The sequence below is a fragment of the Pleurodeles waltl genome, chromosome 4_2 (assembly GCF_031143425.1).
Source record: "Pleurodeles waltl isolate 20211129_DDA chromosome 4_2, aPleWal1.hap1.20221129, whole genome shotgun sequence".
In the NCBI taxonomy this organism is placed as follows: domain Eukaryota; kingdom Metazoa; phylum Chordata; class Amphibia; order Caudata; family Salamandridae; genus Pleurodeles; species Pleurodeles waltl.
The window spans coordinates 891631263-891653068 of NC_090443.1; the positions used below are offsets into that span (position 1 = coordinate 891631263).

Genomic DNA, 21806 nt, shown 5'->3' on the forward strand with positions numbered 1-21806 from the left:
ACCGGTTCAGGGATCCCCCAGCCCTGCTCTGGCACGAAACTGGACAAAGGAAAGGGGAGTGACCACTCCCCTGACCTGCACCTCCCAGGGGAGGTGCCCAGAGCTCCTCCAGTGTGCTCCAGACCTCTGCCATCTTGGAAACAGAGGTGCTGCTGGCACACTGGACTGCTGTGAGTGGCCAGTACCAGCAGGTGACGTCAGAGACTCCTCCTGATAGGCTCTTACCTGTGTTGCTAGCCTATCCTCCTTCCTAGGTAGCCAAACCTCCTTTTCTGGCTATTTAGGGTCTCTGCTTTGGGGAATTCTTTAGATAACGAATGCAAGAGCTCATCAGAGTTCCTCTGCATCTCTCTCTTCACCTTCTGCCAAAGGATCGACCGCTGACTGCTCAGGACGCCTGCAAAACCGCAACAAAGTAGCAAAGACGACTACTGCAACCTTGTATCGCTGATCCTGCCGCTTTCTCGCCTGGTTCCTGGTGGTGCATGCTCTGGGGGTAGCCTGCCTCCTCCTTGCACCAGAAGCTCTGAAGAAATCTCCCGTGGGACAACGGAATCCTCCCCCTGCAACCGCAGGCAACAAAAGACTGCATCACCGGTCCTCTGGGTCCCCTCTCAGCACGACGAGCGTGGTCCCTGGAACTCAGCAACTCTGTCCAAGTGACTCCCACAGTCCAGTGACTCTTCAATCCAAGTTTGGTGGAGGTAAGTCCTTGCCTCCCCACGCTAGACTGCATTGCTGGGTACCGCGTGATTTGCAGCTGCTCCGGCTCCTGTGCACTCTTCCAGGATTTCCATTGTGCACAGCCAAGCCTGGGTCCCCGACACTCTAACCTGCAGTGCACAACCTCCCGAGTTGTCCTCCGGCGTCGTGGGACTCCCTTTTGTGTCTTCGGGTGAGCTCCGGTTCACTCCTCTTACAAGTGCCTGTTCCGGTACTTCTGCGGGTGCTGCCTGCTTCTGTGAGGGCTCCCTGACTTGCTGGGCGCCCCCTCTGTCTCTTCATCCAAGTGGCGACATCCTGGTCCCTCCTGGGCCACAGCAGCATCCAAAAACCCTAACCGCGACCCTTGCAGCTAGCAAGGCTTGTTTGCGGTCTTTCTGCGTGGGAACACCTCTGCCAGCTTCTTCACGACGTGGGACATCCATCCTCCAAAGGGGAAGTTCCTAGTCCTCTTCGTTCTTGCAGAATCCACAGCTTCTACCATCAGGTGGCAGCTTCTTTGCACCCTCAGCTGGCATTTCCTGGGCTCCTGCCCACACTCGACACTGTCGTGACTCTTGGACTTGGTCCCCTTGTTCCACAGGTACTCTCGTCCGGAAATCCACTTTGGTTGCATTGCTGGTGTTGGTCTTCCTTGCAGAATTCCCCTATCACGACTTCTGTGCTCTCTGGGGAATATAGGTGCACTTTACTGTACACCTACTTTTCGGGGTCTTGGGATGGGCTATTCTTCTAACCCTCACTGTTTTCTTACAGTCCCAGCGACCCTCTACAAGCTCACATAGGTTTGGGGTCCATTCGTGGTTCGCATTCCACTTTTGGAGTATATGGTTTGTGTTGCCCCTATCCCTATGTGCTCTCATTGCAATCTACTGTAACTTTACATTGCTTGCATTACTTCCTTTTGCTCTTACTGCATATTTTTGGTATTGTCTACATATATCTTGTGTATATTTGGCATCCTCATACTGAGGGTACTCACTGAGATACTTTTGGCATATTGTCATAAAAATAAAGTACCTTTATTTTTAGTATATCTGTGTATTGTGTTTTCTTATGATATTGTGCATATGACACCAGTGGTATAGTAGGAGCTTTGCATGTCTCCTAGTTCAGCCTAAGCTGCTCTGCTATGGCTACCTTCTATAAGCCTAAGCTGCTAGAAACACCTCTTCTACACTAATAAGGGATAACTGGACCTGGTACAGAGTGTAAGTACCCCTTGGTACCCACTACAAGCCAGGCCAGCCTCCTACACACCTCACCCCCAAGACAATCAGGGACCTGGGGTCAGTGGCAGTGGGCACACTGTTGAGGGGTCAACAGCACATGGCAACAGGGACACTGGGAGGACCGCTGTGTGCCAGGCGGAGGACAGGCCAAAGGAACACACTCTCTGGGAGGCACTCACTAATGACCTGGGGGCTTACCAACAATCCCAGATCACGATGGCCCAGATTCTGAACAACATGCAGGAGAACAAGTGGCTGCCGGAGGAACCCTATCAGGAGATCAGGGAGGACTTGCAGACCCTCAACACCAGCATGATCTCCATAGCAGGGGTGCTGGCAGACATAGCCAACATCATGAGGGAATGGACAGCACACCAGCTGGCCCCTACCACGAGCCACTCTGTTGACCAGCCCACCACTTCCGCTACAGCTAGTGGACAGGAGGCCCCGCCACCAGCACCCCTCCCCCTGCAGAAGATGAACCACCCCACAAACATTCCCTGCTACCCAGACAGAAGCCAGAGACAATTACCAAGACCACTGCCAGGAAATGAGACTCCTGATTGTCCACCTTGTGTCCCACACAGTCACCTTGTCGACTTTGAACTGCCTTTGCTCCCCTTCCTATGGCCCCTTGGACACTGAACCTGTGCTACAAACAGACTGGAACAATACCCTGGACTTTCCTCTACCATCACCCCATTCCATTGCACTTTTCAGTCAATTGTTTGCACTACAATAAACACCCTTGAACACAATTTGAATGACACTGTTTTATGTGTTGAAATTGTGCATTTATGGTAACAGTCACATCTAGTGCAAATGATCTGAACACTGTGATAGCATACAGTTAATGACCTGTAACTGTCTGTAGCGATCACATCAGGACATTGTTGTCATATCACCAACATCTGGACAATGAGAAGTCATAGGTGACAGTAAGTTGAGATGCAAATGAAGTGAGTGCCATCATGCTACAGCCACACAGATGAAATCAATAGCAATGATCAGTTCCACTGTCTCATCTATGTGTCATTGGAAGCATTGACATATAACTGATGTTCTTTTGTCCACATCCTCATTCTCTGCCTTCTCCTCCTCACTGTCCTCAGGGTCCACTGCTGCCACAGGGGCATCTCCAGTCTCCTCCTGCTGCAGAAAAGGCACATGTCATCTGAGGGCCAGGTAGTGCAACATGCCACTACTATCTTGCAGACCTTTCCGGGTGATTCGCCGAGGGATCCACTTGTCACATGGAGGCACCTGAACCTGGCCTTCAGGAGGCCAAAGGTCCTCTTGATTATTCTTTTGGTTCGCCCATGTGGCTCATTATAACGGTCCTCAGCCCCTGTCCTGGCATTCCTCACAGGGGTGAGGAGCCACAATAGGTTTGGGTAGCCAGAGTCACCTGCAAGTATTTAGGGACAACATTTAGCCTCATACAATGATATGGGGATAATATCTGAAGGCATACACTGACATACAGTGAGTGGGGACTCTGGCTCACCTATTAGTCACACCCTGTGCCTCTGTAGTTGGGCCATCACATTTGGGATACTGCTATTCCTCAGGACAAAGGCGTCATGCACTGACCCAGGATACTTGGCAGTGACGTGGGAGATGTACTGGTCCGCCAGGCACACCATTTGCACATTCAGTGAGTGGAAACTCTTATGATTCCTGAACACCTTTTCATTCTTGCGGGGGGGAAGGGGGGACGAATGCAATATGTGTACTGTCAATTGCCCCAATAATATTGGGGATATGCCCCATTGCAAAGAATCCTGCCTTCACAGTGGCAAAATCTTCCACCTGGGGGAAAGCAATGTAGCTGTACATGTGTTTCACCAAGGCAGACGGCACGATTGAGAACATTGGCTGTGACATTCCTGCTGCCAAGCCCACTGTCACTTGGAAAGAACCAGTTGCCAGGAAATGGAGCACTGATAGCACTTGCACAAAAGGGGGGATCCCAGTGGGATGACGGATATTAGGTCAGGCTCCAATTGGGCACACAGCTCTGTGATTGTGGCTCTGTTCAGTCTATAAGTCAGTATGATGTGCCTGTCCTCCAGTGTAGCCAAGCCCACAAGGGGTCTGTACACTGGGTTTGTCTTCTTCCATTCATCCGCAGCGGTAGGTATCTAAAGGACACAAGAGTAAGTAGGCTGTCACACTTTGAACAATGAAACCTGCACCTCAGTGTACATAGTGCATTTATGTGATGGGACAGTGGGAATGGCAAGGTATGTGCAAATCTAGGCAGTGACGCAGTTAAGGTTAATCTGATCGTTTTCCACCACTATGAAATGGTGACTGCCTGTCCTGTGTGTAGGGACAGGTGAAAGTGAGGTAACTCCGCCGACGTTGGGCGTCGTGGCGGAAGGCGGTCTTGCACTGCTGTGCAATTCCCCACTGGATAAAATTGGGCTCTATGGAGTACAGTGGCTAATGGGGATCAGTGCCAGCAGTGACTGTGTACACCACCACGGATGTGACCGCCGTTTTCCATCTGATTCCTCACTTGTTTCCTGACCTTTAGCAGGAGAACATCTACACTGCATGTGCTGCAGTGACCTGTGTCTGGAACCTACCATGGCCCATGTGACCGTGGAAAGGGCCCCTTCCTTCACTGCGGAGGAGTTGGAGCGATTGGTGGATGGGGTCCTACCCCATTACGGACTGCTGTAAGGGCCTACAGACCAACAGGTGAGTACACCTTGGGCAAGATGCATGTGGGAAGGATGCATGGAGATGTGTGTGCAAGCATCATGCCATCGGGGTTGGAAGGATGGCTTCTGGTAGTGTACATGGTGGGCGCCGAGCGATGTGTGTGCCAATGGTGATGGAAACGGGATTTGTGGGCCATATGTGTGACAGGCTGGATTGCATGTGTAATGGTGTCCTCCCGTCTGTATCGCTTCTGTAGGTCAGCGCCCATCAAAGGAAGAGATTATGGCATGCCATCACCAAGGACGTGTGGACCCTGGGGGTCTATGACAGGCAGAGCACCCACTGTCAGAAACGGTGGAAGGACCTGAGACGCTGGGCACTGAAGACCGTGGAAGCCCAGCTGGGGATGGCCTCCCAACGAGGAAGGGGTGCTCATCAGAACCTGACCACCTGATGGCCCGCATCCTGGCAGTCGCCTTCCCAGAGATGGATGGGCGCTTGAGGACATCACAGCAACCACAAGGGAGTGAGTACAGTGGGCATTACTACAATAATTGGTAGGTAGCATGGGATCCAGGTGGTGGGTGTCAGTTAGTTGGTGCCCCTTAATGCCAGGCCAGACATAGCAGCGTGGTCTAGCTCCAGGGTAATGGTTGAAAGGGAAAACAAGATAACCTAGCTAAGTTGCATTCCATGTCAGACAGGGCTTAGTGGGTCCCAGGAGGCGTGCAGTTGGCGGTGTTTGGCCCTCATCTTGCTGCGACATCTTGCCGAATCAGTGGCAGTGCAATATATAGTGCTCAATCCTGATCCCTGTGTGTGACGGTGCTATGTATGCCAACAGTGGTGTTGGTGCAGTAATTGACCCTGTGTCCTCTTTCTCTCTCCCCCCCCCCCCCCTTTATCTTCTGACATCCTGTCCATGTGTGCATTAGCATCATCTGGCAGATGAGCAGGGACACCGGCGACAGAGAGCTGCATCCCACAGGACCCAAGAGTCAAAGTCCACAGACGCTGAGGAAACCAGTGGGACAGAGGGCGAGGGGAGCACCACGCCATAGACAGGAGGTGAAAACACAGACTCTGATACCTCCTCCGATGGAAGCTCCCTGGTGTCGGAGGCCACCTCTGTGACCTACAGCCGCCCCCTGTACCAGCACCACCCTCCCAGTAGCCCCTCGGCGAGCTGCCCGTGCCCACTCACCCAGGAGGGTGGGCACCTCCTTCGCCCCAGGCACATCAGGCCCTGCCCCAGTGAGCCTTGCTGCCCTGAGTGAGGAGGCTATTGACCTCCTGAGATCCATCTCTGTAGGGCAGTCAACCATTGTGAATGCCATTCAGGGGCTAGCATCCCAGATGCAGCAATGCAGTTCATTCCTGGAGGGCATCCATGGTGGATTGGCGGCCCAACAGAGATCGATTCAGACTCTGGCCTCCTCTCTGATGGCAGCCATTGTCCCTGTCCCTACCGTCCCCCCTCCAACTCCCACTTCCCAGTCCCAGTCTCCTCAACCCCAACCCATCCCATGCACACATACAGACGAGCATGCACACAAGACATCACACAAGAGTGGCACAGTCAAACACAGGCACCACACTTCAGCCCACAAGCACTCACGCAAACACCAGACAGTTGCAGACACAACCACATCCACTGCCTCCACTGTCTCCCCCTCCTCCTCCACCTCCCTCAGTCACGTCCACACTCACACCTGCATGCACTGCATCAACATCTACCACCAGCATCACCACACCAAGCAGCACACACCCACACATCACTAGCAGACACCTCCACGACATCCATCCACACGTCCCCTTTGTCCTCTCGCACCCTGTCTGTCTGTCCCCCCTAAAGGGCACAAATTCAAGCACTCAGACACCTAACAGCCATCCACCTTACACACGCACACTGCCCATCCACCTGTCCAGCAGACATACACCTCCAACAACCACTCCCTCAACCTCCACTTCCATCCCTCCTCCCGCCCCACCGTACCTAAGAAGCTTTTCCTTGCCCAACTTGACCTCTCCCCTTCCTCCTAAACCCCCCGTCCTGCCCGTAAGAGAAGGGCCCCAACAACCTAGTCCAGCACCTCAGCCAAACAGTCCACGGGGACAGTGGAGGCACCTCCTAGTCGTGGAGGCAAGACAGTGAAGGATCCAACTCCACCAGCCAGGAAGGGTAAGGATCCCACACCTCCTGCCATGAAGGGGAAGGAGCCCTCACTTCCTGCCATGAAGGGTAAGGAGCCCTCACTTCCTGCCATGAAGGGGAAGGAGCCCTCACTTCCTGCCATGAAGGGGAAGGAGCCCTCACCTCCTGCCATGAAGGGGAAGAAGTCCTCACCTCCTGCCATGAAGGGGAAGAAGCCCTCGACTCCTGCCATTAAGGGAAATGAACCCCGACTCCTGCCATGAAGGGGAAAGAGCCCTCACTTCCAGCAGAGGCTGGCAGGGTGACACCACCAGTGGCCACAGAGGCTGCCCGGGAGGCACCTTCACCTGCTGAGACAGTGCAGCCCTCACCTCCAGCAGAGGGCCTGTAGGCCACCCACCAGGGACTGCTGTACAAGGAGCCCCCTCCAGAACCAGTGGGCAAGTCACCCACCTGAGAGACTGACCTTGCACTCCCCAGCAAAGATAATGGACATGGAGCCCCCTCCAGAACCAGTGGGCAAGTCACCCACTTGAGACTGTGACCTTGCACTCCCCAGCATAGGTAAATGGGCATGGAGCCCCCTCCAGAACCAATGGGAAGTTCCCGACTTCGCCTGAGGTGGCCCCTACCTCCCCCATCCCCCTGAGGTGCCTGCCCACGTGCAAAATGATACCCCTGTGCGGATGATGTCAGGAAAAAAGTTGGGTCTTGGACTGTTCCCTGTGGCCATGTGGGCCTTTAGTACTTTGGACTGGGCATTGGCCCTTTGTGGACATTTGTACATATTTCTTTGTTATCCAATTGGTTCATTTGGTGGCTGTTCACATTCAATACATTCTCATTACTTCTGTCTTGTTGTCCGTGCATTGTTATGCCATGTGTTGTGTGCCATTGTTTCTCGTCTGCAGCTGGTTGTGTGTATGGTGCGTGTGTGTCTGGTGTGTGTTGTGCATGTGTGTGTCGCTCTCCTTTTCCTCCCTCCCTCCCTTGTGTGCTGGGCTGGTGTACTCACCGTTATCATCGGCGTTGGTGTTCCAGGTGGAGCATGGCGTAAAAGAGCATCGGGGAGACTTGCAGTTCCGGTTCCATGGCAGCGTTATCCTTCTCTGTCTCTGATGGTGAGTCGTTCATGTTCTGTGCAGTGTTTCCGCCAGGCTTTTGATGGCGTTGGTTCCGCCCCGGAAATCGTGGCAATGTGCTGTTGTGATATGGAGGGCGGTCCTTTGTCTTCCACCTGGCTGTTGATGGCTACCACCGTGGTGCATGGTGTTAACGCCCTGGAAGATGGTGTGGTACATTGGCTGTTTATGGGAGTTCTCACCGCCATAGTCATGATTTGGCGGGATTTCCGCCACTTTATCACTCACCGCCAATGTCATAATGACCACCATAGTGTGCACAGAGTCCAGGGGTTCCCAAAGAGGCTTGACAGAGGCAATAATAGATAATACTAATGCTCTGTTTGTGGTAGTTTGGTCAAGCAGATAGAGAGAGACACACTCAATGACTGAACTCCAGACCAAGGTTTTTATATAAAAAAATATATTTTTGTTGAGCAACTTTAACGTGGGCTCCTATGGAGGCACGGGGTACTCGGAATTCGGTCTGCCAGCAGGTAAGTACCCGTGGCTCGGAGGGCAGACCAGGGGGGATTAGAGAAGCACTGGAGGGGCCCCAAGTAGGCACCCATCCCACACCCCCAGCGGCACTGGGGTGGCTGGGTGCAGGGTGCAAACAGGGCGTCAGGATTCCAATGAAACTTTGAGGGGGCCTCGGGGGTCATTCAGGCGCTGCAGGCTAGGTCCAGGGGGTTGTCTCGGGCACACTACCGGTCAGATGGGGAAGAGGGCCGTCTGTTGATTGTCGCTGCACTGGCTGTTGATTTCTCCAAGGCCTGGGGGCTGCGGGTGCAGTGGGTCCTTTGGTGTTGGTTATCTTCGTCCAGGGCAGTTGAGATCAGGGGGTTCCTCGGGATTCCCTCTGCAGGCGTCAACGTGGAAGGGTGGAGAGGTCAACCAAGGGTGGGCACTTGGTCGCCATTGGTTGGGTCACCTAGACTCTGGCCATGGGTGTTGGGTGCAGAGTGGTTAGGACTCACGCTTCTGGAGTGAGATAGGGAGTCCTTTGGAAGAGGTTTCTTCTTTTCTTCTTTGGACATGGCCGCTGTCCACATGAGTTCTTGATCCTCTGTGATGCAGGCAGTCCTCTGGAGGTTTTTCAGAGGTTGCTGGACCTGCAGGACGCGTAACATTTCTTCTGCAGGTTCTTTGAAGCAGGAGACAGGTTGGTAGAGCTGGGGCTGTTGTCTCTTTTCCTTCTCTGTTGTGGTTTCTGCTAAGCAGTCCTTGTTCTTGTGAGGTCGTCAGGAATCTGACTAGCTTGATTCAGGGAGCCCTAAAATACAAGATTTAGGGGCGTTTCAGGGGTCAGAGGGCAGTAGCCCGTGGCTACTGTCCCTGAGGGTGGCTACACTCTCCTTGTGTCCCCCTCCCTTTGGTAAGGAGGCCACATTCCTATCCCTATTGGACCCTGTCCTCCAAACCAAGATGGAGGATTCTGCAAGGAGGTGGTCACTTCATCTCTGGACACCTTAGGGGTGGTCCTGGCTGAGGTGGTGACTCCTCCTTGTTTTTCTTAATTATCCCTCTGGACTTGCTGCCAAAAGTGGGACTGTCTCGGGGCTGGGCATTTCCACTAGCTGGAGTGCCCTGGGGCATTGTAACACGAAGCCTGAGCCTTTGAGGCTCACTGCTAGGTGTTACAGTTCCTGCAGGTGGGAGACGTGAAGCACCTCCACCCAGTGCAGGCTTTGATTCTGGCCCCAGAGAGCACAAAGGCTCTCACCCCATGGGGTTAGAAACTCGCCTCTCAGTGGCAGGCTGGCACAGACCTAGTCAGTCCTGCACTGAAGGATTGGGTAAAATACAGGGGGCGTCTCTAAGATGCCCTCTGTGTGCATTTTTGAATAAATCCCACACTGGCACAGTGTGGGTTTATTATTCTGAGAAGTTTGATACCAAACTTCTCAGTATTCAGTGTAGCCATTATGGAACTGTGGAGTTCGTTTTGTCAAACTCCCAGTCCATATACTTAATATGGCCACACTGTACTTACAATGTCTAAGAATGGACTTGAACACTGTAGGGGCATATTGCTCATGCAGCTATGCCCTCAACTGGGATATAGTGCACCCTGCCTTAAGGCTTTAAGGCCTGCTAGAGGGATGACTTACCTATGCCACAGGCAGTGTTTTGTGTGCATGGCACCCTGAGGGGCGTGCCTTGTCGATTTTGTCTTTTTCTCCCCATCAGCACACACCAGCTACAATGGCAGTGTTGATGTGTTTGATGTGGTGTCCCCTAGGGTGGCATAGTACATGCTGCAGCACTTGGGGACCTTCCCTGGCCACAAGGCCCTTGGCACCATGGGTACCTTTTATCAGCAACTTAGCTGTGTGCCAGGGGTGTGCCAATTGTACAAACAATGGTACAATTTTGGGAAGGAACACTGGTGCTGGGGCCTGGTTAGCAGGGTCTCAGCACACTTTGTCAAGTCAGCATCATTATCAGCCAACAAATCTGTTGAGGGGGGTTAGTAAGGCCAAAAAGGAGCACTTTCCTACACCAGGGGTTCTTTCTGCAGGTTCGTTCCTTTCTCAGTCATCGCCGGGCAGAAGAGGTGGTCCCTTCACCGTCTGGGCCCCCTGCAGCGTATTTTGGTCTATTGTATTGTGTTGGGTGTTTCTAAGTGGTATATCCTTCCCTAGCTTCACTACAGGAGGTGCCTATTCTGGAGGAAAGCTTGCAGCAAGTTTTTCGTCCGTGAACCATTGTATCTCATCAGGTCAAGTGGGAGCATGCCAGGATGTGAATAACGACTTTGCTGTCAAAATTTCCCTCTTCCTGCACTTATTCGTCTTTAATGAGCGTTTCCTCCATACATTTGGTTCACAAATTGGGGGTGGGAGGAGTGCAGAAGTCGCTGCATGTCTTCTATCTTTCCGAGATGGGAGGGATCCATGCTGCTATGCGGTCGAACTAGGCTCACCGCTTTAGATTTGTCCCAGTGTATAATATATTTATGGATATGCCCTGCAGGTCCCTTTTATGTTCTCTCTATGGCCATGCACGCTTGCAGGTGCCACTACAGGCCCAGGCCAGCCCCTACAGTGTCCACGGCTCCCCGGTGGGGTAACTAGACCATCCGCAGCAGTCAAAGGATCGGAACCTGCACCCCGAGAGCCCCCACTCTGAAAGCCTAATCCACAACAGAGACTGGGTCTGCCAGTGGGCCAGGGCAGGCCCCCTTCACTCGATCAGCTGTCAGTTCCGCCTCAGCTGAGTCTCGGGCCCACCAACTACTCTGCTTCGGCCTTTCACTTTCTCATGTCTCCAGTGCCCCCCTCCCTGTCTAACTGCACCTCCAAGGCAGCTGGCCACACTATGCCCCATCAAGTGGCCTCCAGCCGGTGTAGCACTGCCAGTCACATACTCCTCTCCCTCACATCTGCATCGTGCTGCCACCGCTCAGCCCAGAGGAAAGCTGTAGGCTCTTCGTCTCCCACTACTGTGACTCCATCCCTCTAGGGAGTGTCCGCAATCGAGAGAGGGAAATATGTCCTCCGGCCTCCCACATCGGATATCCCATCTGCAGAGGGGGATCTATCTGCCAACAGGCCAAGGCAGGTCCTCTCGTTCAGTTCCACCTTCAGCTCTGCTCCAGCTAAGTCCTGTGCTGACTATCTACTCTGCTTTGGCCCCCCTCTTCCTCATATTTAGGGGGGGGGGGGGGGTCCCCCCTTCACGCATCGTCTCTCCTCACCTTCAAGGCAGTGGCACGCATTTGGCCCTGCTAAGCGGTCTCCATCTAGTGCAACGCTCACGGCCCCCAGGCCCGCCTTCTCCAGCGCCACACTACCTCCGCTCAGGCCAGCCCAGTGGGAAGCACTCACATGTAGCCTGCAGTGACTGTGGTCTCATCCTGTACAGTAAGGGTCTCCTAGGCCCCTATTACAGTGACTCTTAGGGCAGCTTGCTACTTTGAGGCCCCAAGTGGCCCAGTCCGACCGGGGTGTGCCGCGGTCTGCTGCGAGGTCTGGTCGGGCCTGCAGAGTCCAGCTGTCTGAAGGGTTTCCAGGACCAAGTGTCCCGGCCGGTGCGGCACTGTCTGGCAGCAACCCCCAGGGAGCAGTCACTTCCCCCGGTGGCGCTACACAGCCAACAGTAATAGTTATTGGATGGAATGAGCCTGGTGCGCAGGATTCTGTAGTATAATTTTGGGGCAGAGCTTAGAAAGGTTCCGTCCGCACAGTCACCATCTTGGCCACGCCCCGAACTTGGTTTTTACTTATTTGATGTGTGCTCCCTTTGAACCACTTCACAATTGCCCACTTTGCCTGCTTACTCTGAAAACGCACTTCCTTTTCGCTATCACCTCTGCCCACAGATTGAGTTGAAGGCTCTTTCTTCTGAGCCACCTTTCTCCTCCATCCACCCTGACAAGGTGGTGCTTAGTACTAGGGCTTCTTCTCCCTAAATAGGTCACTCCCTTTCATGTAGGTCAATCTATCACCTTGCCTACTGTTTACGCGCCCCCATATCCCTCTAAGGAAGAGGAGAGACTCCACTGCCTGGATCCTAAAAGATAGTTGGCGTTCAACCTCTGACGTACTTGAGTTGCCAATGTATGATCAACTCTTTTAGGGGCTACGTGGGCGCGAAGAGAGGTCGAGCACTGTAGAAAAGAACCATCTCCAGATTGGTTGTTCTCTGCATCAAAATGTGCTACGCTTTGGCTTAGAAGCAACCCCCTTTCCTTAGGGTTTGCATGCTGACTCTACCAGGGCAACTGGGATGGCTACTTTAGCCGTTCGGTCCTGCAGGACTTCCTAGTATGATCTTGATTCGTAGACCCACCTCCGGGTGTGGTCTACTTGGGTAGCTATTCTAGGGTAAGGTATCTGCAACTAGAAGTCTCTATCAGATGAACAAGTTACTTTCGGTAACGATTTATCTGGTAGAGGCATATTCTAGTTACAGATTCTTTACCGACCCACCCATCCTCCCCGCTCTGTGAACTGATTTCTAGGGACTTCCTTTAGGGCGCACCAATATCAGTGTTCTTCATGGCTCCGCGCTTCTGGCTTGGAAAGTTGTGAAAAGAAACTGACGTCAGCATGCCTGAGTCATGCTTATGTATGACCCAAAACGTAATATCCCGTGACCTCGATGCCAACGATGTATGTGGAGTTGACTAAAGCCACCTGACGGCGCGCAGGGGTACTGCTTGATGAAAATTATTGGAATTCAGACTGACGCCTGGGGAAAGAGATGATTTGTTTCCCAAGGTAAGTAACTTGTTCTTTAATGCAGAGCATGTTGGTGATGCATTGAATTGCAGTGAAGCCTCTGTACTCCTGCTTAAGGGTTTAGAAAAAATTGTTTACGTTGGCCTCTGAATAGATTTGTAATATTATAAAAGTCTTATGAATTAGCAATTTTACTATTTTCCCTTTCTTCTTTTAGCAATCAACAGAATTCTTGAATTATGTCACAGAGTGAGTATCATTTACTTTATTCTGTGTTTGTTGTCTCAGAATTAATTACCCAATTTCCAATTGTAACTTTTTACTGTAAACAAAGTGTTTATTTGGACTGATAAAATTTCTGATGAATATTAGCTACATACAGATTATTCTATACTTAAAATATCCATAATTGCTAGTACAGAATTGTAGGAAGCTGGCTCTCCACAAATTACATCATAATGAGATATGGTGTGCACAGAGTCCAGAGGTTCCACCGAGGCTTAACAGAGGCTAAAATAGATAATACTAATGCTCTCTTCTGTGGTGGTCTGGTTGAGCAGTTAGGCTTATCAGAGGGTAGTGTAAAGCATTTGTTAGTCACACACACACAGTGAATAAATGAGGCACACACTCAATGACTAACTCCAGGCCATTGTGTTTATATTGAAAAAAATATTTTGTTAGTTTATTAAAGGATCCTGTTGCAGGTAAGTACATTTGCAAGTCTCATAAATATATAGCAATAGCACTTTGTTTAGATGTGGCAGTTAAAACGGATTGCAGGCAAGTAACACTTCACTTTTAAAAGTGGACACAGTGCAATTTTCGGAACAGTCCTGTAAGGAAATGTCTCCTTGGCATGGTTACCCCCTGAATTTTTGCCTTTGCTGTTGCTAAGTTATGACTTGAAAGTGTGCTGGGACCCTGCTAACCAGGCCCCAGCAACATTGTTCTTTTCCTAAACTGTACCTTTTTCTCCACAATTGACACAACCCTGGCACTCAGGTAAGTCCCTTGTAACTGGTACCCCTGGTACCAAGGGCCCTGATGCCAGGGAAGGTCTCTAAGGGCTGCAGCATGACTTATGCCATCCTAGGGACCCCTCACTCAGCACATGCACACTGCCTCTCAGCTTGTGTGTGCTGGTGGGGATAAAATGACTAAGTCGACATGGCACTCCCCTCAGAGTGCCATGCCAACCTCACACTGCCTGTGGCATAGGTAAGTCCCCCCTCTAGCAGGCCTTACAACCCTAAGGCAGGGTGCACTATGCCACAGGTGAGGGCATATGTGCATGAGCACTATGCCCCTACAGTGTCTAAGCAAAACCCTAGACATTGTAAGTGCAGGGTAGCCATAAGATTATATAGTCTGGGAGTCTGTCAAACATGAACTCCACAGTATCATAATGGCTACACTGAAAACTGGGAAGTTTGGTATCAAACTTCTCAGCACAATAACTGCACACTGATGCCAGTGTGCAATTTATTGTAAAAATACACCCAGAGGGCATCTTAGAGATGCCCCCTGTAAACATACCCGACTTCCAGTGTAGGCTGACTAGTTTCTGCCAGCCTGCCACACACCAGACATGTTGCTGGCCACATGGGGAGAGTGCCTTTGTCACTCTGTGGCCAGGAACAAAGCTTGTACTGGGTGGAGGTGCTTCTCACCTCCCCCTGCAGGAACTGTTAACACCTGGCAGCGAGCCTCAAAGGCTCACCCATTTTGTTACAGCGCCACAGGGCATCCCAGCTAGTGGAGATGCCCGCCCCTCTGGCCACTGCCCCCACTTTTGGCGGCAAGGCTGGAAGAGATAATTAGAAAAAACAAGGAGGAGTCACCCACCAGTCAGGACAGCCCCTAAGGTGTCCTGAGCTGAGATGACCCTTACTTTTAGAAATCCTCCATCTTGTGGATGGAGGATTCCCCCAATAGGATTAGGGATGTGCCCCCCCCCTCCCCACAGGGAGGAGGCACAAAGAGGGTGTAGCCACTCCCAGACCTAAACATACCCCTAAATTCAGTATTTAGAGGCTCCCCGGAACCCAGGAAACTAGGAAAAGGACTGCTGATCTGAAGCCCTGCAGTGAAGACTGAGACGACAACTGCTTTGGCCCCAGCCCTACCGGCCTGTCTCCCAACTTCGAAGAAAACTGTAACAGAGATGCATCCAACAGGGACCAGCGACCTCTGAAGCCTCGGAGGACTGCCTCGCATCCAAGGACCAAGAAAGTCCCGTGAACAGTGGCCCTGTTCAATAACCTGCAACTTTCTTGCAACAAAGAAACAACTTTAAAGACTTCACGTTTCCCGCCGGAAGCGTGAGACTTTCCACTCCGCCCCCGGCTCGACCTGCGGAATACCAACACTTCAGGGAGGACTCCCCGGCGACCTCCCCCTGACAGCGACTGCCTGTAACAAGGGAACCAACACTGCACCCACAGCCCCCAGAACCTGAAAGAGCCTGAACTCCAGTGCAGGAGCGACCCTCTACCTAGCCCAGGTGGTGGCTACCCCGAGGAGCCCCCGTGCCTGCCTGCATCGTTGAAGAGACCCCCGGGTCTCGCCGTTACTTCCTATCTAAAACCTGGCGGCCTGTTTGCACTCTGCACCCGGCCGCCCCTGTGCTGCTGAGGGTGTACCTTCTGTGCCTGCTTGTGTCGCCCCTCCCCCCCCACCCCCCCTTATGCCCTACAAAACCCCCCTGGTCTGCCCCCCGAGGACGCGGGTACTTACCTGCTGGCAGTCTGGAACCGGGGCACCCTTGTTCTCCATTGAAGCCTATGTGTTTTGGGCACCTCTTTGACCTCTGCACCTGACCGGCCCTGATCTGCTGGTGTGGTAACTTTGGGGTTGCCTTTAACCCCCAGCTGTGGGCTACCTTGGACCCAACTTTGAGACTTGTAAGTGTTTTACTTACCTGTAAACTTAACCTCTACTTACCTCCCCCAGGAACTGTTGATTTTTGCTCTGTGTCCACTTTTAAAATAGCTTATTGCCATTTTTACCAAGACTGTACATGACATTGTGATTATTCAAAGGTCCTAGAGTACCTAAGTGAAATACCTTCCATTTGAAGTATTACCTGTAAATCTTGAACCTGTGGTTCTTAAAATAAACTAAGAAAATATATTTTTCAATATAAAAACCTATTGGCTTGGAGTAAGTCTTTGAGTGTGTGTTCCTCATTTATTGCCTGTGTGTGTACAACAAATGCTTAACACTACCCTCTGATAAGCCTACTGCTCGACCACACTACCACAAAATAGAGCATTAGAATGATCTCTTTTTGCCACTATCTTACCTCTAAGGGGAACCCTTGGACTATGTGCACACTATTTCTTACTTTGAAATAGTACATACAGAACCAACTTCCTACAAGTCCTTAAGGGGGGGAAGTGTTAGTGCAGTTTTGAGGTAAGTACTCAAATTACAGTTCCAGTCTCCGAGGGTTAGGATGTCCAGAGGTGTGGGTTCAGGATGACCCCAAACTTACACCACCAGGAACTTGGGGCCGGCCTGGTGCAGAGGTCAAAGTTGAAGGTAGATTTAAAACGGGATCCTATGGAGACTGGGGGCACTCTGTAATACATCTTCCAGCAGGTAAGTACCCGTGACGTCACAGAGCAGACCTGGAGGGTTTAGGTGAGCACTCGGAGGGGGAAGGGGGGGGGGCGCAGGGCCACTGGTCACCATCAAACCAACCCAGCCCCTCAGCGGTACAGGGGCAGCCAGATGTAGAGTGCAAACCGTGTCGGGCTCCCAATGCTTTTCAATAGGGGGGACCCTGGGGTTCACAAGTAGGCTGCAGGCTGGGTCCAGGAGGTCGGTTCCAGAAAACCACAGGCTGGACAAGGAGGACGGCTGCCTGCTGAACATTGCTGCACCGGAGGTCGGATTCCCCAAGGCCAGGGGGCAGCGGGACAGCGGTATCTTTAGGCATTGTGAATCTTCGACCAGTTATCTCGCAGTTAGGGGGGTCCTCTGGATTTTGGCTGCATGCAACTTTGTGTTGGCCAGGAGTGGTCAACCCAGGGTGGACACAAGGTCTGAATCGCCTGGGGACCTGCTCTGGGCCTGTGGACCATCTGGACATGGGCTGTGGGGGTCGGGTGCAGCGTGCCATTCTTGTGGGCATGTCCACTTTCCTCTGGAGTTCATGGTCCTCTGGTGGGCGGGCAGTCCTCTTGGGGCTTGGAGAGGTCGCTGGTCGTGCAGGATGCATCGTCTTTTGGTAGTAGGGCTTCTGAAGCTGCAGAGAGGCCGGTAGGGCTGGGGTCAAGTCAGTTGGTTGTCTTTAGTCTTTGCTGGGGGGGTTGGATTACCAGTCCTTCTTCTTTCTTCTTGTCTGCTTCTTGAGGTCGCCTGGAATCTAGTGAGCTAGGTTCAGGGGTGCCCCTAAATACTATATTTAGGGGCATTACAGGCGTCAGACGTAAGTAGCCTATGGCTACTGTCCCTGAGGGTGGCTAACACCCTTCCTGTCCCCACCCCTTTCGGGGAGAGGGCACACTCCTAACCTTATTGGCCCTGCCCTCCAAACCAGGATGGAGGATTCTGCAGGGAGGTGGTCACTTCAACTCTGGACACCTTAGGGGTGATTCTAGCTGAAGTGGTCACGCCTCCTTGTTTTTCCTAATTTTTCCACCAGACTTTCTGCCAAAAGTGGAGCTTTGTCCAGTGGGTGGGCATCTCCAGTAGCTGGAGTGCCTTGGTGCACTGTAACTGGAGGCCTGAGCCTTTGAGTCTCACTGCCAGGTGTTACAGTTCCTGCTGGGGAGAGGTGTGAAGCACTTATACCCACTGCAGGCTCTGCATCTGATAGAGACTTCTAGTTGCAGATTCCTTACCTTAGAATTCTCCCCCAGGCGTCAGACTGGATCCGGAGATTTTTCTTCGAGCAATACCATTGTGCGTTGGTTGACTCCGCAGGTGTCGTAGGCGTCGTGGTTGCCGTGATGATATCGGGAGTAGTACATAGACGCCGCCCTCGTGCAGTGATGTCAGTTCTTTTCTTTCCGCGCCAGCTGATCTGAGAGAGAGCTACTCTCAGCTATTTTTTGGCCGAAATCGACCGTTTTGTCGAACTTTTTTGGTTTCGACACCTGGTGTGTCAAGGATGTCCCCGAAGACACTGTTCAAGCCGTGCGAGGACTGCCACTGCATCATGTCAGTGATGGTTCCTCATCGTGTTTGCCTGTGGTGCCTCAAGCGTGACCACGACAAAGTCGTACTCCGAGTGTCGGGCAATGTATCCGAAGGCTTTGAGGGAGCGGTCCCTGAAGCTGATGGCGGGCCGGCACTCGACTCTGCGTAGGTCCCGATCTCGCTTGAGAGGAAGGTCTCAAGATCAGTCGCAGAGCCGTCACCACTTGTCTTCTTCGAAGTCCTCCGGTCAAGGTAAGAAGAAGAAGAAGTCCCATCGCTCTCCGACTTCACCCCGTTGCTCGGCCGACTCGACGTGGGACAAGCGTCCACTCACTAGGCCTCTGTCCTCGGAGCCTACGTCTGGGTCGACTCCGCGCTTCCCCGAGTTTCCCAGAGCCGGAGTGACCACCGCCTAACTCAGTTCTACGAGGCCATGCACTTCATCTTTGGGCGTGCCGACCCTGATACAGCGCCTTCAGGCCCAAGGGGCTTGGCTTAGGGGCCTTCGGATTCCGGGCCGGCGGCTTTGGCCCCAGCCACAGAGGTCGCCTCCGGATCCGTGCGCGGATCCGCACCGACACCGGTCGCACAACCGAGGCCTTCTCCGGCACCGGGTCGTTTATCGACGCTCCTGACATCGGTAGTGCCCACTATCGACATTGACCCAATTCTCATTTCCGACAACTCAGAGTGGGAGCCACGTCAGCCGACGCCGCCATCGGCTTCGGTGGGCCCTATTCGCCAGAGGTCGGGTTCTGACCCATTTTCCTTTGGGTACGAGACGGGGAGGAATTGGAGGGGTCCCTGGACCCTTATGAATACCAGGAAGACCCTACTATGGACTGGGCACAGGACTTGGGCGAAGCCAGTGGTCTGGATACTTCTCCTGACGCTGGCATGTTGTCTCCTCCTACCGTGGCTACGGCGGAGGGAGCTACCTATAGTATGGTGGTTAGTAGGGTGGCCGAGGTCCTTGACCTTGAGCTACCTACTGTTGAAGTCGGGTCTAATCTCCTGACGGAGGTGCTTAAGCCTGGGGCTTCTACGTCTGAACCCCTTCTCCCATTTAATGAGGCCCTCACTGATATCCTTTTGCGTACATGGTCCAAACCCAACACAGGGTCTCCTGTGAACAGGACTATCGCTCACTGCCATCGGCCTGCGCTGAACGACCCAAAGTTCCTGTCCCAACATCCTACGCCTGAGAGTCTTGTAATCCAGGCATCCTCTTCTTCTGGCGCGTTCCCTTCCGCACCCCCGGATAGGGAATCCAAAAGGCTGGAACAATTTGGTAAGAAGTTGTTTTCTTCCTCCAGCCTTGCACTGCGGTTTGTGAACACTGCATGCCTTTTGGGCCGTTACTCCCACTCACTGTGGGGTACGGTTGCACAAGTCCTGCCGCAGATACCGAAGGAGGCCCATGCTATCATCTCCCAAGCAGTCAAAGATGGGAGAGACGCGGCAAAGTTCACAATCCGTTGTGGGCTCGATATGACCGACTCTCTGGGCAAATCGGTTGCAACAACAGTGGCCTTATGACGCCATGCCTGGTTACGTACTTCTGGGTTTTCGGGGGATGTCCAGCAGTCACTCATGGACATGCCCTTTGATGGCACCCGTCTCTTCGGAGACAAAGCGGACTCGGCCTTGGAGAGGTTCAAGGATTCCCGGGCTACTGCTCGGTCCCTTGGCCTTTCTTCCACCACACGCCCCCCACAGTCCGCTTTTCGTCCCTTTCGTGGCCACGGAAGGGGCGCCCTGTCGCGTCCTCAACCCGGCCACCGGGCCATGCACGCTGGACAGCCTATGCGTGGCGGGGCGCGGAATCCCACGTGGCTGTGGGACAGGGAACCAGAGGTCTGTCCAGTCCACCTCTGCCCTCGCAGCAGCCTCCAAACCTTCCTAGTCCGTCCCCTCACTCCCGCCCAATTGGTGGCAGAATCCGCCATCACCTGCCCCACTGAGAACATATAACCATGGACGGGTGGGTTTTGCAAATAATTCGGAAGGGCTACTCCCTCCGTTTCGAATCTGCACCACCACACATGCCACCATCCTTCCATCACCTTTCAGAGGATCATTTGGTGCTTCTCCGCCAGGAAGTCGCAACTCTCTTGGCCAAGGGAGCCATAGAAAGGGTCCCTGTGCCAGAAGTAGGTCGTGGTTGTTATTCCCACTACTTTCTGATACCAAAGAAGGACAAAGGCTTGCGCCCTATCCTAGATCTTCTGGACCTAAACTACTTTCTCAAGAAGGAGAAGTTCGAAATGCTCACCTTGGCTCAGATTCTGTCTGCCTTGGACCCAGAAGCCTGGATGGTAGCGTTGGACTTGCAGGACGATTATTTCCACATCCCCATCCTGCCTGCCCACAGACGTTACCTACAATTCATGGTAGGTCACGAGCACTTTCAGTTTACTGTGCTCCCTTTTGGCCTTACCAGTGCCCCTCGGGTGTTCAAGAAAGTGATGGCGGTGGTTGCAGCTCATCTGCGCAGGTTTGGGGTCTCAGTCTTCCCCTACCTAGACAACTGGCTGTTGACGGCGCCTTCGCCCCCGACAGTGGTCTCCCTCCTTCAGACTACGGCGGACCTCCTGCACCAGCTGGGGTTCACTATCAACATGCCAAAGTCACACCTGACTCCCTCTCAGACGCTCCCTTTCATCAGAGCTGTTCTGGACACAGTGCAGTTTCGTGCGTATCCTCCCGAAAAGCGATTCCGAGACATTCAGGCTATGATTCCGATCTTTCAGCCTTGGTCTTGGGTTTCGGTGAGACAGACTCTGAGGCTGCTGGGCCTCATGGCCTCCTGCATCCTGCTAGTAACACGTGCCAGGTGGCATATGCGGGCTCTGCAGTGGGACTTGAAGTTCCAGTGGGCCCAGCATCAGGGGAATCTCTCCGACATGGTCCAGATCTCGGAGGGGACTGCGAAAGACCTGCAGTGGTGGCTTTCAAATCCCAGTTGGGTCAATGGCAGATCCCTCTCCCTTCCCCAACCAGATCTCTCTATAGTGACAGACGTGTCGCTTCTGGGTTGGGGTGGCCACATGGGAGAGGCAGAGATCAGAGGTCTCTGGTCTCCGGTGGAGTCGCGACTCCACATAAATATTCTGGAGCTCCGAGCGCTCAGACTTGCGTTGAAAGCATTCCTTCATTCTCTCAAAGGGAAAGTAGTGCAGGTGTTCACTGACAACACTACCGCTAGGTGGTACTCCAACAAACAAGGCGGGTAGGGTTCTGGACCATTTATCAGGAGGCACTACGCCTCTGGACATGGCTGGAACATCAGGACATTACCCTGATGGTTCAACATCTTGCGGGCTCTCTCAATGCCAGTGCCGACGAACTCAGCCGCCGACGCACTGTTGATCACGAATGACGTCTCCATCCGGAGATGGCGCAAGGTCTCTTTCTCAAGTGGGGAAAGCCTTGGTTAGATCTGTTCGCCTCCGCAGAGAACGCGCAATGTCAGCTATTTTGCGCATTGGAGTTTCCAAGGCGGCACTCGCTTGGAGATGCTTTTCGTCTCAGGTGGAACTCCGGCCTCCTTTACGCCTTC

The 21806-nt window shown here is 52.9% G+C and overlaps 1 protein-coding gene across 1 annotated transcript in view; it reads left to right on the forward strand.

The window, feature by feature from the left end:
• The window catches only part of NRDC (nardilysin convertase), a 780134-nt gene that overhangs the window by 592682 nt on the left and 165646 nt on the right, over nucleotides 1-21806 (forward strand). Inside the window, exon 23 of the mRNA XM_069232676.1 lies at nucleotides 13311-13342. Coding sequence (XP_069088777.1) covers nucleotides 13311-13342 — 32 coding nt within the window. The remainder of the gene's footprint in view (nucleotides 1-13310; nucleotides 13343-21806) is intronic.